The sequence below is a fragment of the Myodes glareolus genome, chromosome 4 (assembly GCF_982192425.1).
Source record: "Myodes glareolus chromosome 4, mMyoGla1.1, whole genome shotgun sequence".
Taxonomy (NCBI): domain Eukaryota; kingdom Metazoa; phylum Chordata; class Mammalia; order Rodentia; family Cricetidae; genus Myodes; species Myodes glareolus.
This window is the reverse complement of record NC_142029.1, coordinates 117,213,213-117,231,551: the sequence shown is the minus strand read 5'-3', so window position 1 is coordinate 117,231,551 and position 18,339 is coordinate 117,213,213. Positions and strand designations below refer to the sequence as shown.

Genomic DNA, 18,339 nt, shown 5'->3' with positions numbered 1-18,339 from the left:
GATCCACTCCACAAACACGGTATTGCTTATCACTGTCTGTGTTCTATCTCCGAACCCCACCAAAACCTCCACACCAGGCAAGTTCACTGCTTCTTGTATGTTCTCATGTGAACTGTGCTGAGTGTTTTGATAGTGAAGTCTTCGCCCAATGCTTTATTTGCAAAGCATACACAGTTTGTTAGCTAAAGGGATTTTCATGAATCACATTATTAGAAACACTTTAGCAATTTATTTTATGAATTCATTTATTTTAACCTAAGAGCAAATGAGTGCAACTAAGTCTTCGGGAAATTACTTTTCAGTCGGGAGAAAAGTATGATGCAAGCCTTTAAAACCACTTTATTAGTATGTTTCTCACAAATAGGGGGAAATCTTATTACCAAGTAACACAAAAATCCTTATTTTCCAGAGGGAAAAACACCAAAAAGCATGGGGTACCCTAACCGCTGAGGGCCAGGGCTACCGGTTTCCAGGATTTCTGAGCTCCACGTCACCCAAATCTAAAGTTTCACAAACTCCAAGCCCAGAAACTCCTGAATGACACACAGAAGCACCCACTCCTTCCATAGCTTATCAGCAGAGGAACTTCCCTTGCAACTACACAGATTAAGATTACATATACAACACTACCTTTCATGAAGCAAGATTATTAATTCTGAAGAAGAACAAACATGAATGTACTAGCTGAACTGGTAATTCATTCTTTGTTCAAACGGCTTCTGGTACCCAGCAATACTTTAGAACCACTCTTCATTTATGAGAGAAAAGTACGCACAGTCCCCTTGATTGTACCCCTGCAGATGGGGCACTTTCTCAAGGAAGGGGCACATTCCTGACAGACTACCAGATGACCACAAGGAATGAACACAATAGAAACCTCTCTGTCCATACACACTTTGCAAGTTCGTTCTTCTTGCAATCTCCGCAACTGCTCTTCCAACGACAAGCCTAAGACCAGAAAAGAGTGTGAGTGAAATGTGATGTCTAGGAAGTAACAGAGACAATGGTGGAGTGCTGACTGCACCGTACCTGAGACATCTTCTGCTGGAATATACTTCATATTCTTTTCCACTGAAAAAAGACAGCATACAAAAATCATTACTCTAGCAATATAAAACTTTTTAACTTACTATTTTTATATAGATTTTTGCTATAGTACAAGGAATACTACCTAGACAGTAAAATACACCAGGTTTTTTTGGTTTTTTTAAATATTTATTTATTTGTTTATTATGTATACAGTATTCTGTCTGCAGGCCAGAAGAGGACACCAGGCTTCATGACAGATGGTTGTGAGCCACCATGTGGTTGCTGGGAATTGAACTCAGGACCTTTGGAAGAGCAGGCAATGCTCTTAACCGCTGAGCCATCTCTCCAGCCCCCTGGGGTTTTTTTTAAATAGGTAATATGTAAAGATTACAGTTCAACTGGATTTATTCTGCTTGCTCAACAGAGAGATGAACAAAACCCTAAGGGTATCTAAATACTTTCTCCAACAAACTCACCAAATAAGTTCTCATACAATGTGGAGTCGATTTCCTTCAGACAGGTTTTGAAGATGTTGGCTGCAGCATTTCCTTTGACTAAAATGGTGTCAATCAGTTCTCTTGCTTGTAAGGGTATCTGTGTTTTCTGTCTGATAATATCATGCTCCTGCTTAGTAATTACACTGGCTTCAAGAAGACTGTCCAAGATCGGAAGGACACATGTCAACTGCTGAAAGAGGGCCATTCTATTCTTCCGAATTAACTGCAAGTCACCTTCAGTTAAAAACAAGCAAGAAGAAGGATACATTAAATTTCAAATGCCCCCAAATACACCCAAATGAAGCATTGAGTGTGAAGGAGAAGGAAAATATCGTTTGTATGTCGATACTGCCTTCCTAAACTAAACTCCAGATTAAACTCAGAGTTCCATACAAGCACATACTTTCAAGTATGAACGCTGATGGACCCAGACACATGTCTTCAAATTGTTGAGAACAAACAGAAAACTTTAGAGTAGTAAAACATGTGCCCTCTTTTCTTTCTTTCTCTACCATGGAATTAAAATGTAATTTATTTTTATCTGTATTATATCACTTTACTTCTTAAGTACAGGCAAACTGTTATATTCAAAAAGGCCAAGTATCTTCCAGATAGGGAGCCTCTGAATGGCATGACTGGCTTGTCAAGGGCCACAAAATGAGTTGTCAAACCAGTCCTAAACTAGTTGAGGTTTCTGGTTTGTTAGTTACTGAGACAGGACCTTATATATCCAGGCTCTGATGTAGTCAGGATAGCCCTGACCATCATGACTTTACTTCCCTTCCCAGTGCTGGGGTTACAGGCATGAACCACCCAGCTGGGTTTACATAGTGCTAATGTCCTTTCAGGGTCCACACCATCTGTGAACGCAAGGGCTTAGCTACAAATCAAGATGGACTTTGCTGCTTGCCCAGGAAGCCTAGCCATGTCAGCCTTGTCCCCCACTGTACACCTCAGCTTCCCGATCTGAATAGGAAGAATACAGCACCTTCCTTAGAGGTCAATAAAATGCACATACACCACTTAACACAATACTTGGCACATTTTATAAATCTAAATTTATAGTGCAGCTTTAGAAACTGAATCCAGCTTGTTCATGAGAGATTACCTCACTTCAGAGGTAAGAAATCTTAAGTTTAGTTGAATGAGATGCCTACCTACTAACTGAAAAACATCAGAATTTAAATACAGATTTGTCTCAATCCAGAAATTAGAGTTTCAAACATTTTGCTATATGGACATACAATAAGGCTGTCTTGAACTAGTCCTTTTTTTAAAAAAACAAAAAACAAAAAAAAACCAGTTTCTTCCTTGGGGGTGAGGGTGGAGATGCCACAGCAGGCAGCTTGTAGGGATCAATTCTCACCTTCCACCATGTGGGTCCTGGACATCAAACTCAGTCATCAGGCTTGGAGCAAGAGCCTCACTAACCTAAACTATTTCTACCTTTAGTTAAGGACAAAAGTGTTTTCAACCTAATACTCCTATTTACGCAATACACTGAACCTTTGCTTCCCTGATAGCTCTCTAAGGTTTTTATACGTGTGTGTGTGTGTGTGTGTGTGTGTGTGTGTGTGTGTGTGTGTGCATACACAGTGCCATGGACAACTGTAGGAACTGGTTCTCTCCTCCTATCATGTGATCTCAGGTACTGAGCTAAGACTTTGAGGGCGGGCAGCAAGTACCTTTTCCCACTAAGCCACCTTGCAGGCCCTCTGCCAGCTCCGTGACTGTCTTCTGTAACCTAGTTTCCCAGCTGGCCTACATGCTCCCTGAGAACGACCAGCACTCTCACACCATCTGCCTTTGCTGCTTACATATTTAAACATATGAAAACATTTGTTGAAGATATTACTCAGGAGACTTATTAAGATGTGAAAAAAATCTAACTGGACAGTAGTGGCACAGGCCTTAAATCCCAGCACTCAGGAGGTAGAGGCAGGCAGATCTCTGAGTCTGAGGCCAGCCTGGTCTACAAGAGCTAGTTCCTGGTTAGGCTACAAAGCTATAGAGAAACCCTGTCTCAAAAAACCCATTAAAAAAAAGTGAAAAAATATATGCAAATATCAGAATCATTTATACACTGTTGTTGGGTTGTGCAAAAGACCACAGCCCAGGATGTCATCTGAAGCTGGCTTTTTGGTATAAGAATCACCTACCAAGGACTACTAGTAAAATACCGTATTAGAAACCAAATTTGAAGGAAGTTTATTTAAAAAGTAGAAATATTTGAATCTTTTAAAGAGATTCTTGATATGTAGCCTAGGTTGTCCCTGAACTTAACATACTCCTGTCTTACTCTCCTGAATGCCAGGATTGTAGGAACTAGGCTAGGCCTATTCCACTATAGTAAGCTCTGAATCAATTCTAAAATCTTCCTTTAAAAACTGAAAAGTATTCATTTTTATGTGTATTTGTATGGGCCTGTGGGAATGTATGTGTACCAGGTGCATACAAAGGTCACAAGAGGGTGTCAGATACCCCAGACACTGGATTTGACATGGGTGATGGGAACCAAACCCAGACCCTTTGCAAGAGCAGCAAAAGTTCTTAGCCACTGAGTCCTCTCTCCAACCCCCTAAATCATGCTTTTAAAATTTAGCTATGTATAAGGAAGAAATGCCATATAGCTCAAGAAAAAAAACTTCATTTATTGCAAATCTGGGTACGGTAGCATATATGTCATTCCAGCACTTTGGCAGTAGGGGCCGGGAGCTAGGGGAATCAAGGGTAGTACTAGCTACGGATGGAATATGAAGTCACCTGAGCTTGGCAAACAGTTAATAAATACTGGTAGGGGGGGGAGAGGTGATGTCACCAGCAATTTATGGATGTGGGCTGAGGGTGCTGCCATGTAACACGTAACTTATGTTACACACAGCCACCAACACCGCAATACCTGATGCTGTTTCTTCAGTCTGTCTGTCCTTCTCTTCTCTTCTCTCACCCTCAGCACTAAGAAGCGCTGAGACAATATCGCTGACGGTCCTGTAGTTCTCACCGGTGGCCAGGATTTGCTGCTGAACCGTCTGTCTTACCAGGCTCCTATTGAAGCCCATTTCCAAAGCTGCCTTAACAACAGGCGTGTTCATCATGACCGCGTCTTCTGAACTCTCGCCAGGTCCGAAATGCACAACTGTTTGTAAACAAATTAGCTAATATTAAACTCCACAAAGTTAAAACTACGGAAAATAATTATCTTTATTTCCATATGCTGATAAGGGAAATATATCATATGCATTAGTTAAATTACCATCAATAAAATTTAAACTTGATAATGATTACACGAAAATACATTTAATGTACTATGCATTTTAAAAAAATTACTTCCTATAGTTCATACATCTAGACGTACTTAATAAAAATTTCACCATTGTGGATGAGATGGCTCGGTGGTAAAGGCAACTGTTGCCAAGCCTGACAGCTTTAAGTTCAATTCACAGAATCCATAAGGGTAGGAGAAAAGAACCAACTTCCCAAATTTTCCTTTTTTAAAAAAATGATTTATTTACTTTTATTAAGTGGACTGGTGTTTTGCGCCTACATGTATGTCTGTGTAAAGGTGTTGAATCCCTGGAACTGGAGCCACACAGAGTTGTGAGCTGCCATGTAGGCTCTGGACATTGAGCATAGGTCCTCTGGAAGAGCAATCAGTGCTCTTCAACCCCCAAAGTTGTCCTCTTGACCTCCACACACATGCTGTGACATGTGCACTCACACGTACAAAATACATACATACATTTAAAAAAAAATTTCAAAAATCAAATAAGCAAGATGGTTCATGGTAAAAGGGTTTCTGCACAAGCTGACCCAAATTCAGTTCCTGAAACCCGAAGGAGAGGATGGGTCCTGACATAATTAGCCCTCTCTGTGTCTCTCTCTCATACACAACAATATAAAATAAAAATTAATTTTTTAAAAGATTTTCCTAAATGACTCTAATATACATTCATTTTTAAAAACCAATATGCTACAAAAATAAAGAAGTGAGAAATTACCTCCAAGGAGGAAAATCAGAGAAACAATTATCATGTGATGGAACAGGAAAAGCCTCAGGTCCTTCCCTGATACTCATAAAAGAGATTTAACAAGATATTCCCCCAAAATAAAAATCAATAAATAAAAACAGTAGGAAACAGGGTTAACATGGAGGTACAGCACCTTTGTAGAATGCTTATCTAGCATTTGGTTGATAGCACAGTAAAACTAAACACAACAAACAAACAAAACATTACAAAATTTAAGAAATGGTGGTGTGGCCTAGGTAGAGGACTTGTCTGGCATACTTGAGAACTCTATTTCCAGCAATCAAGCATGTAACTACTCTCTTCCCCTCATAACATGTGATGGCATGTTAGGTGTGCAGCCGGGGCCTGGCACAGTGTGGTGAGTTCTTGCCAAGCACACATGAAGCACTTGGGTTAGATAACACCACCAATGGAGATGTATCAGACTTGAATGATGGATAATGTCTAAACGTTACATACGCGAGACAGAGAAAATAACAAACATGGGAAGGATAAAGATAAAACAAAAACACAGTTAAATAAGTAAAAGGAATGATATTCTGAGTAGAGAGGTTATGACGATGAAAATATAAGGTGCTGAAAGTAGGAATTGAGAGACTGGACTGCCACCTGCTGGAAACTCGCACAATAAACACCCAATGTCAAAGTGTGGAGAGCAACCTCCTGAAAAGCATGTCTGACGAAACCAAAACAGCCTTGATCCCTTACACCTCCTCCAGAGAATAATACTGAAAAAAAAAAACAGTACCCTACAATTGAAATGGTAAAGTAAGCAATGGGAATGTCTGAACAGAACAGCAAACATAATAGCCTTAAAAAAGGACAAAAGCTTGGCATGAAATAAAGGTGGCACTAGACAGTGGACAGCAGCCAATGGCATGCAGCTTTGTAAAGAGTGTCTACATCACCCTACGTTTGCCAGAACTCGAGGAGGGTCTTGAGCAGAGGGCTATTCTGAAGGTGACTGGACACACGCAGAGATGGACTAGTGGGCAACCTAGGATCAGGGAGAACTGTAAGGATACATTAGGTAGCATGGATGAGGCTGGCAGTGGGTAGATGGTGAGTTTCTGGCCAAACTAGGAAGGCATTAGCTGGTTCTATAGCTGAGTGTTATGAACTGAGATGGGGAGGGTGAGAGCAGAACCTCTGAGGAGTGAAACATTGCTTTGGTATATTTACTGAAACAGCTACTTTAGCCAGAAATGGAAGCACTTGGAAACTGAAGCAGAAAACTGGACATTGCAACCTGGCACCCACGTGACCTAAGCACAAGGTACACTTCATATGGTAGTGTGTCACTTAGAAAAGAGCTGGCAAAGAGACTGCTCAGAATCAACGGAAGAATGCTGTCAGGGAAGCTGACCACAGGGTATGCTGAGAACACAGCCCGTGTGCTGGAGTGCAGTCGTCACCCCAGCACTGGGCGGACAAAAGCCGTAAGATCTCACTCTAGGTTAGGGCAGCCAAGAATACAGCACAGCACGCTTCCCAAAGCAGCACTCAACTGCATCAAATGCCAGATGCCGGGTAAGTAAGAGATCTTCTAATACAGCAGCTTCCAGTGACTATGACAAGACTCCTTCCTTCTTTCCATTACCAAATCAGCAGTAGGGGACATAATCCAGAGGACGAGGCCAGGTATGGTGGCATATACCTGTGCTACCGCACTCAGAGGATGAGGCTTCAAAGTTCAAAGCCAGGGCTGGAGAGGTGGCTCAGAGGTTAAGAGCACTGGTTGCTCTTCCAGAGGTCCTAAGTTCAATTCCCAGCAACGACATGGTGGCTCACAATCACCTATGAGATCTGGTGCCCTCTTCTGGCATGCAGGCAAACATGTAGGCAGAACACTGCATACATAATAAATAAAATCTTTACAAAAAAAAAAGTTTAAAGCAGTTGAGTCGAATTATAAGCCCCTAAATTAAAAACGAATGAATAAAGGAGAAATACATAAATAAAAAAACAGAGAAGAGAGTACATGGAGACTAGTGGTTCTGAAAGAGTTCTCTTTCCATTCTATTTTCTCAGTGAAGTACATGAACTACAAAACTGTGGGAAGAGCTAAAGTGCTATCGAGATGGCTCAGAGGGAAAAGTGCTTGCCAGGCCAGCCAGAATGGTCCCCAGAACCCATGTAAAGCTAAGAGAGAACTGGCTCCTGAGAAGAATCTTCTCATCTCTACATGTGCACTGTGGCACTTTCATGCCCAAACATACACCATACACACATGTACAACCTCTTATACATTCTTTTAAAAGAGAATTTTGTAAATTAAAAGCATGAATCTGTAAAGAAAGAATGCGCAACAATCATTCTGAAGACCGGCAAAGTGATTTTATAGACAAAACAAGATGCAAATTTTAAGAGGCTGGAAATATAGCATGCTAAACCAAGACATAGCATGGCATAGCATGTGTCTAGCATACACAAGGCCCTGGATTCTAGCCTCGGCATCAGCCTAAATAAACATTAAATAAGAACAGCTATCCAATTCGAGTCCTGGTCTACAAGAGCTAGTTCCAGGACAACTAGGGCTGTTAAAGAGAGAAACCCTGTCTTGAAAAACAAAAAACAGAAAAACCAAGCAGACAAACAAAAGGACAGCTATCCACTCCTTCACCTTCCCCAGTTCTACACGGGGGAGGTACCACATACTTAGGGACTCCTTCCTCTCCTGACCAAGTCCCTTACCCACTGTGGAGTCCAACAGTTGCCATGACCAAGTGCCTAATCTATTGCTGAGTCATGGTTTCTATATCTTGGTCCCCCATTCTCTGTTACACCTCCACAGCTGCCAATGCCTCTCTTGAAATGGTGAGTCAGACCAGCACTCCCCTCTGATGTGATTAGAACATAAAGTGATGGCTCCTTCAGCCCTGGAGACCACGACACATGAAGATCACATACACAAACTCCTGAGCTATGGCTAAAAGGCAGCTCTAATCCGGAGGCCGGGGCACTTTAGTACTGTGTCCCTGTCTTTATACCTAATACCCAGCCCCATCATAAATCAGCGGCAAGCCTGGCCTTTTCAAACATACTCGAGGCACAGCACCTCTCCTCTCTATAGGTAAAGCTTATTCCACCTTTCATTTGACACAGAGTTGGGCTATTTGTTTTCTATGTGTGTCTTGTCTCTGAAGAAATGTCAGCACTTTAAAGACCAATAAATGTCCTAGAATCTTTTAAAATGTCACAAATCTTACTAAACAAGTAACTTTCCGGTTAATGTCTCACAATTTTCCATCTGACTCCCTTTAATATACTTTCATTCCTAATATTCTTACACAGACTCATAGTTGCATTTGAAGGTTTCCTACTTACTTGGAGGGTCATTTTCTTCTCCTGGGGTGTCTGAAGTGGACAACAGCTATGAAATAAGAGAACACTTAGCAGGTAAATCAGGAGTCTCAAACAGTCTAAACAGCACAGTCAATAAGATAGGGTCTCACTCTGTTGCTGAGGCTGGCCTAGGACTCATGACAATTGTCCTGCCTCAGCTTTCCAAATACAGGGCTGATGGGATGAACGAGCACGCCCAAGCAAGCAACATTGACTTTAATAAATGCATACACCCTTCAGGAAACTGGGTGACTCAGATATTTAGTTTTAAGACAGGTATGCGGCACAGTCCTGTAAGGAAGGAAAACTAGGAGTTCAAAGCATGCCTCAACTCCATGTCTCAAACCTCTGTAATAAATAATTCATATGAACACTTTACTTGGTTTTATTTCACCATAGTTATCATACAGCTATGCATACACTTAATCTACATCCGATTTAGAATTCAAGTATATCTTCCATTTTAGAGAACACCATGATGACAGCAGTGCCTCCTCATTCCACTGAAAAAGCAGTATTCCATTTAGGTAACTCTTAAAAGGTCTTAACTCCTAAAAAGGTTTTTGTTCATCTGTTTGTTTACTGGAAAAGACTAGAGACATTGAAGATAGCTCTTCAACCCCATTAAAAAAATTCTATACATGGCAGGTTATAAGATTTTTCAAAAAAGTAAAAGAAAAAACAGTTATTTATGAAGAAGCCTGAGCAGCAAGTTAGTAACAAAACTATCAAGGATGCAGTACCAATGGCTACATGACATGTAACTCGAAGATGGCAGCTCTTCTAAGCACACACCCACAACCTCAGGTGTCTAAGCACACACTCACAACCTCAGGTGTCTAAGCACACACTCACAACCTCAGGTGTCTGTTAAGCATACACTCACGACCTCAGGTGTCTAAGCACACACTCACAACCTCAGGTGTCTGTTAAGCACACACTCACAACCTCAGGTGTCTGTTAAGCATACACTCACGACCTCAGGTGTCTAAGCACACACTCACGACCTCAGGTGTCTAAGCACACACTCACAACCTCAGGTGTCTAAGCACACACTCACAACCTCAGGTGTCTAAGCACACACTCACAACCTCAGGTGTCTAAGCACACACTCACAACCTCAGGTGTCTGTTAAGCACACACTCACAACCTCAGGTGTCTAAGCACACACTCACAACCTCAGGTGTCTGTTAAGCATACACTCACAACCTCAGGTGTCTATCTAAGCACACACTCACAACCTCAGGTGTCTAAGCACACACTCACAACCTCAGGTGTCTGTTAAGCACACACTCACAACCTCAGGTGTCTAAGCACACACTCACAACTCAGGTGTCTGTTAAGCATACACTCACAACCTCAGGTGTCTAAGCACACACTCACAACCTCAGGTGTCTGTTAAGCACACACCCACAACCTCAGGTGTCTAAGCACACACCCACAACCTCAGGTGTCTAAGCACACACTCACAACCTCAGGTGTCTGTTAAGCACACACCCACAACCTCAGGTGTCTAAGCACACACCCACAACCTCAGGTGTCTAAGCACACACCCACGACCTCAGGTGTCTAAGCACACACCCACAACCTCAGGTGTCTAAGCACACACTCACGACCTCAGGTGTCTAAGCACACACTCACGACCTCAGGTGTCTAAGCACACACCCACAACCTCAGGTGTCTAAGCATACACTCACGACCTCAGGTGTCTGTTAAGCACACACTCACGACCTCAGGTGTCTGTTAAGCACACACCCACAACCTTAGGTGTCTGTTAAGCACACACAACCTCAGGTGTCTAAGCACACACAACCTCAGGTGTGTCTTCCTTCTTAATCATATTTCTTTTCCTAACTATATTGCTTAAAATTGCTATAAGAATTTAATAAACTCTAATTTTGCCTCAAAAATTGATTATGGATTCCCCTTTGTATACTGTGACTATGTTTTATTACCATTGGTTAATAAAGAAGTGTCTCTGGCCTGTGGCAGGGCAGAATAGAGTTAGGTGGGAAAACTAAACTGAATGCTAGGAGAAAGAAGGCAGAGGCAGAGAGATGCCATGTAGCTGAAAAAGGAGACAGACAGCCTGGAACTTTACCAGTAAACCACAATCCTCATGGTAAAACACAAAAAAAAAATTAGGAATGGGTTAATTTAAGATATAAGAGTTAATAAGAAGCCAAAGCTAATAGGCTGAGCAGTGTTTTAATTAATATAGTTTCTGTGTGATTATTTCAGGTCTGGGTGGCCAGTAACAAACAAGCAGACTCCACCAACAAAAAATTTTGTACAAAGAATTAATAAAATTGATATAAATATCACTTCTGAAATTTCTGTACTTATTCTATAGCATAGTTCAATACTGTATTTTTGTTTGCATGTATATGGAGCAAGTATATGGACCTGTTCACGTGGGTGTGTGCAACTACATGTGCATCCACGTAGAGGACAAAGGTAGACACAGATGTCTTTCTCAACAGTTCTACACCTTGTATGTAAGGCAGGCTCTCTGTTCCATTCAACCTAGAACTCACTGAATAGTTCCAATATCTGGATAGAGAGCTCCATGGAGTTATGCATGCTGCCACACCCAGCTTTGTCCGTGGTGCTGGGATCTGAATTCAGGGCCTCACACTGCCTAGGAGGCCCTTTACCAATGTGTCACCTCCAGAGTGCATGTCGGTCTGAAGAACCAGTTTACCTGCTCAAGGAGATGAGGATATCTAGCTTGAATCTCATCAACAAACTCCTGCCCTTTCATCCGGATCAAGAACTCACACCTAAAATATAAAACAAAACTATTTTAAATCATTTCATATCAAAAATGAACTGATTATTCTAGAGGAGTGACTTCCAAATATTCTTGATTATATCCCACAGCAAAAAATTTCCATCACAACCCAGTAGACATGAGAAACCAAACCACCACACACCAGCACACATTCCCAGGGTGGCAGTGCATCCCATCATTTTCCTGTTGCCTTCCACTTACACACAACAAAAGGAAACCTTCTGGACTTAGAAAGGGCAAAAGTTGCCATGTGAAAAACAATGTTACAGACATTGTCTTTTTGTGGTTAACACTATTTCAAACACTATGACTCATTATCTATTAAATTTCATTGTTCACAATATAGTAACTGCTAACCTACTCCAGAGTTCACTCTCCTATCATGAAATACAGCCCCCAACACTCCCTCCAGGAAACACATGACCAAGTACTTTATCTCCACATTTTGTAGCAATGTCTCACAAATATTTAAACCACTAAAACCTCTCAGAGGAAGTTCATATAACAACCACTACCATCCCATCCCTTTGGAAGAAATGTTAAACTGGGTGTCCAATTTCAAATTTTCTTTTTTTTTTTTAAAGATTTACTTATTTATTATGTATACAGTGTTCTGCCTGTGTACATACCTGCGCCCCAGAAGAAGGCACCAGATCTCATTACAGATGGGTGTGAGCCACCATGTGGTTGCTGGGAATTGAACTCAGGACCTCTGGAAGAGCAGTAAGTGCTCTTAACTGCCGAGTCATCTCTCCAGCCCCCTCAAATTTTCTTGTAAAAGCATACAAACTAAAATCTTGACCTATGCTCATGCTATTTGAAAAATTAAACTAAAGATGAATCATATCCCTAGATGTATGTAAAGCCCTTTTGCCCTTCCTTAAGTCATAATGTTGCTACATAAGAAGCTTGGAAGGAAGGCTGGAAATAGCTCACTTGCTGCTCTCACAATTCACTTCCCCGAACCCATGTCAGGAAGCTCACAATCCTTCTATAACTCTAGCTCCAGGGGATCTGACGCTTCTGGTCTTCTTGGGCATCTACACTCATGTGCACATAGCCACAGGCAGTCAAACACTGTGCTGGATAGTTTGGGGTTTTTTTTTGGGGGGGGGGTCTGGTTTTGTTTTTTATTTTTTTGTTTATTTTGGTTTTTGGTTTGGTTTTTGGTTCTTGGAGTTTTTGTTTTTGTTTTTGAAGATAAGAGTTTCTAAATTTAGTCCTTGCTGTCCTAGAACTCACTTTGTAGATCAGGCTGGCCTCCAACTCGAGATTCACCTGCTTCTGCCTGCTGAGTGCTGGGATTAAAGGTGCACACCACAATCACCACGCCTGTGCTGGATAGTTTTGTGTCAACTTGACAAAAGTTACAAGTCTTCTGAGAGAAGAGAACTTCAACTGAGAAAAAGCCTCCATAAGATCAAGCTGTAAGGCATTTCTATAAACAGCAACTGAAGGGGCAGGGCCCAGTCCATTGTGAGTGGTCCCATCACAGAGTTGGTGGTCCTGAGTTCTATAAGAAAGCAGGCTGAGCAAGCCAATGGGGAGCCAGCAAACAGCCCTCTATCATGGCATCTGCATCAGCTTCTGCTTCTAGGCTCCCATCCTGTCTGACTTCCTGACCTGACTTCCTTTGATGATAAACTCTGATGTGGAAGCATCAGCCAAACAAACCTTCTCCTCCCTAAGTTGCTTTGGTTGTGATGTTTCATCTCAGCAGTTCTGTGGAATAATAATCTAGTACACTGTTAAGATTTGTCACTCAAATTGATTTAATAAAATGCTGATTGGCCAGTAGCCAGGCAGGAAGTAAAGGCCAAGCGACCAAACTAAGGATGGTAGGAAGAAGGGCAGAGGGAGAGGGAGTCGCCAGCCAGACACAGAGGGAAGAGATGAATGTGCCAGGCTAATAAAGGCACCACTACATGTCAAAGCATAAACAGAAATATAGGTTAATTTAAGTGTAAGAGGTAGCAACTAACAAGTCTGAGCATTTATAATTCATATTCAGTCTATGAGTGGTCATTTGGAAATGGATGGGGGAGAAATGTCCGATTACACCACAATAGTAATAAGTCTAGAAGTAAAAATATTGATGAACCAAACTGATTCAATCTTAAGGACAGAAGCCATTTTGTTATAAGGTCAGAACAAGTTCATTTCTGTTTGCTGCAAAATTCAAGTAGCTCATGCTTTAGCTGTCACTGGGATTTGACATGCTCCCCACTCTATGGAGTCTCTGGAATCTGACACGCTCCCCACCCTATGGAGTCTCTGGAATCTGACACGCTCCCCACCCTATGGAGTCCCTGGGATCTGACATGCTCCCCACCCTATGGAGTCCCTGGGATTTGACACGCTCCCCACTCTATGGAGTCTCTGGAATCTGACACGCTCCCCACCCTATGGAGTCTCTGGAATCTGACACGCTCCCCACCCTATGGAGTCCCTGGGATTTGACATACTCCCCACCCTATGGAGTCCCTGGGATCTGACATGCTCCCCACCCTATGGAGTCTCTGGGATCTGACATGCTCCCCACCCTATGGAGTCTCTGGGATTTGACATGCTCCCCACCCTATGGAGTCCCTGGGATTTGACATGCTCCCCACACTATGGAGTCTCTGGGATCTGACATGCTCCCCACCCTATGGAGTCTCTGGGATTTGACATGCTCCCCACCCTATGGAGTCTGGAATTTGACTCACCCCCTGAATATATCCTGATAAGATCAGATATTTTGTCAAATAATTTAAAAATGTTCAGCCAAGTGTCTACATAACTAAAATTCCTCTGGAAATTCTCCAACCCTTGAAAACCCCCTAGTCTTACAGTTTTTGAACTATATAAACCCTACCTTTTCCTGTGTCCAATGCTGTTTTTTCAAATCCTGCTTTAGGGAGATGGCCCTGACTAAAAATAAAGCTTGCTTAATTTAACCAAAGAATTTGGGTTATGGTCTTTACTCTCATTCAGTGGGATTAACAAATATAAATCACAGATTAAAGGAGAGTTTGCAAGAATGCTATCAGGAAGATGGCAATGTTCTTGGCTGTGTACTTCTATAACAAACCCAAACTAAAGAGGGCTGTCCTTGGAAGAAACAGCCCAAGCAGGGCTCAATAACCCTATTAACATAAACTGAAGACAGACATATGGGTGGAGGTTGTGGAAGTGGTGGGTGCTTGAATAGCACACTCAATGCCTGAGGCTCAACCACCAGGATCACAAAAGGAAGAGAGAAGAGAGAGACAGAGAGAGAGGGAGAAGAGAGATGAGAGAGAGAGAGAAGGAAGGAGGGGAGGGAAGGTACAGAAGGCCCACTGGGGAGACATCTGGAAACAGATGGGCACAGAGGATCAGTAGTCTGGCAGGTAGATATCACCATGGCTCCTAGGGGCTTGCTTTGAGCAGAAACCCTGAACCTTTGCCACTGAAGTCATCAACAACCAACCCCATGAGGCATCACAGCAAAAATCTCTCTAGTGTGTACTGGCACTGAATTCAGAAGCTCCTCTGTCACGGAGCAGCCAGTTCCCACCACTGCTGCTGAGGAACCCTGGAGGCAGAAAGGAGCAGGAGCTGCAACACTCTGCAAGGAATCACCTCCCTCGCTGCACAACAGTCTGACGCCAGAACCTGTGTCCTAGACGCACTGTTCTTGTGCTCTTCAAGCCCAGCCCTGCAGCTGTTCTGCGCACCTGTGCTCCACATCTGCTCCAGCTGCTCAAGGGACGTGTCCTCATCTCAGACGTCAGCATGGCACGGCACCGCCCAGTGGTCAGTACTCTCTCCACACACTCACACACAGAGATGGTTCTCAAACATCAAGACATCACCAGCGCTACTGCCCCCACCATTGTGAGAATACTAACAAGCCAGAACAGGTGTCAATAGGAGTCCCATTGGCCAGGATGTCTCCCATGACAGAAGAGATCAAGTCTTCAGCCTTGCCACCAAAGCTTTGATATTGCCCTGGACACAGAGAATCTCTACGACCGTCACTGACAAGGACATCAGCTAATAAAGCTGCATGGAGATTACGGCACTGGGCTTCCCAACAAGTCAGAGCCTACCATACCCTGACAAGCCCAAGCCCTCACACCTACCTATAGTTAAAGCTCCTTGTTCAATAAAGTCACAAAATCTAAGAAGAAAGGCTACAAGGAACTTAAAAAACAAAACAAAAACCATAACAAGGTTATGTAATAATTTTCCAAGAACTCAAAAGAAGAAAGAGAAAGGTGCTTACATACGTCTAAATAAGCAATCAATAATACCATCTTCAGGGAGCTTGGTGAGTTTCCACAGAACAAGACAGATAATGTCAGCAATAATGAGAGAATACAGCGAACAATTCTCAAGAGCATAGGCAAGTTCAAAATTTACAGGTGAAGACAAATACAAAATCACCTCCAGATTTCTCCAAACTGTATTGTGGAGTGTAAATCAACCAACTCTAACATAAAGGTGAAAAGGAAAACACTGAGGCTCAGGGTCTGTGGCTATCTACTAGACACAAAGCCAAGATTCAATCTTCAGTACTACCACAGCCCAGTACAGTGCTAAACACAACTGTAGCTGCAATTATAGCTACAACTGTCCTATTAAAGACAGTGTTCTGTAGCTGCAATTATAGCTACAATTGTCCTATTAAAGACAGTGTTAGAAATAACTGCAGCTACAATTATAGCTACAACTGTCCTATTAAAGACAGTGTTCTGTAGCTACAATTACAGCTACGATTGTCCTATTAAATACAGTGTTAGAAATAACTATAGCTACAACTATCATATGAAAAACAAACAATGGCTACACAACTTAAAAAGATACTGTGACATCAAAGCCATGAGATGCTGAAAAGACAGAGGCGGAGATTCTGTGTAGCTGAAATCAACTCATCAGTTTACATAGCAGACTGCTTTAAGATGTGAGGGAGGCGATCTTCAACTGAGGGTCCTCTTCCCAGGTGACCCCGGTGTGTCAATCATAGAAACTAACCAGCAGAACAATGGTTAAAGGCATTAAGTATAGTAGATCCTGACCGCCCTGTATTTCCTTATCCACTCTTCCCTCACAACACAGATTATTACCCCTAGTATCTAAAATATTATGTAACTATCTGATAAATAAGTGAACTGTATGTACTAAAATCTAGTGATAATGATCATCAGTTAGTCTGTCTTTACTGAGATCAAAGATTAGTCACAGTTGAAACCTGTTTAAAGATGCATTGACAAAAACCAGTCTTAGCCATGTTTAATCCAAGCACTCTGGGAGGCAGAGGCAGGATCGAGGCTGTTGAATCCAAGGCCAGCCTGGTCTACAGAGCTAGTTTCAGGACAGCCTAGGCTACACAGAGAAACCCTGTCTCAACATAAAACAAAGAACCAATTACCTTGGAAACCACTTGGCGTGCTCCACCCAGGGGTCATCTCCAGACTCCCAGCACCTCAGCCCACCATCACAGCAAAAGCACTTCACATCATCGTTGCGATCTAAACAAGAAAAAAAGGCCAGAAACTGACTCATGTGTATTCCCACAAACAAACTAATAAAACTCTAATTCTCCGCTAACATCTTACCCATGTAGTAGAATCCAGCGCTTGCCAGCAGCTCGGGTTCAACAGGAACACTAGACGGCCAGTACAAAAACGTCCTCATTCGAGCAGTGTGAGTCTGCATGCTCAAATTTGATACACTAAACCTCTGTGTTTCTGAACAGTTTTCCAGAAATGGACAGTTGGGAAAATGTCTCCGGTGCTCTGACATAGCGTCATCCTTTGGTTCCCAGTTGCTCAGTTTCCCACCACAGGCAAAGCAGGCCACCCTGTCTCCAGGCCCTACATAATAGAAGCCGGCTCTGGCCAGGTCAGCTGGTGACAGAAAGCTTAAGGGCCACACACTGTAAGTAAGAAATCTGGCCTCTTCAGTAGTCATGGCACAGCTGCGGGGACTCGTCCTGGACAGGAAGTCCTCCACTGCTCTGGAGTGCAAAGGGTTTGAGGACGAGCTGGAGTGAGAGCCACCTTGCTCCAGAGGTGAGGAATGTACAAACCCGCTTCTCACAGGGGCTGTGACCTTAGGCGGGCACTGCAGACCAGCTGGAAGCAGGGTCTGAACAAAGCTGCAGCTGGGATACAGCTGTCTGTGCTTTTCGACAGGACTGTCCCCTTGTTTCCAGTTGTCCAGCATCAGTCCACAGCAGAAGCACTTGACCTTGTCATTGACACCCGTGTAATAAAAGCCAGCACGAGCCAGGCTCCTTTCCGAGACAGGAGCTCCGGCGGGAAAAGCCGAGTACGTGGACATTCTGTAGAGCTCACAGGAGAAGTCGTACTTTAGTTTTTCTTTGCTCTCTTTTGTCCACTTTAGTAAGGCTGTGCTATTTTCCATTATCTTCCTGGCTGTTTGGTGGAAAGGACCTTGAAGGACTCTCTGGGAGACAGTTTTGTGCATAAGTAGGGACAGTATTTCTGACAGCTTAAACTGCCCTATGAATCTTCTCAGTTCACACTAAGTAAAATCTCCACCACACAGAGAATGCAAAAACAGGCTCCTAACCAGGTGGAATTCTCTCTGACTGGATTTATGTGAGTTCACCTTCACAGAAGACAACTCTCTTATTTTCCAAGATCCTACACAA

At 42.7% G+C, this 18,339-nt stretch overlaps 1 protein-coding gene across 1 annotated transcript; it reads right to left on the bottom strand.

Moving 5' to 3' along the window:
• Nucleotides 1-314: 314 nt before the first annotated feature.
• On the bottom strand, nt 315-18,152 carry LOC125399693 (baculoviral IAP repeat-containing protein 2). Its single transcript, XM_048433229.3, has 8 exons — nt 17,279-18,152; nt 17,092-17,191; nt 11,604-11,682; nt 8,882-8,927; nt 4,426-4,662; nt 1,506-1,760; nt 1,030-1,071; nt 315-948 (listed from the first exon to the last, which is right to left on the bottom strand). Exons 1-8 carry the CDS (start codon nt 18,150-18,152, stop codon nt 755-757), a joined length of 1,827 nt encoding a protein of 608 aa, XP_048289186.3. The 3' UTR covers nt 315-754.
• Nucleotides 18,153-18,339: the final 187 nt, after the last annotated feature.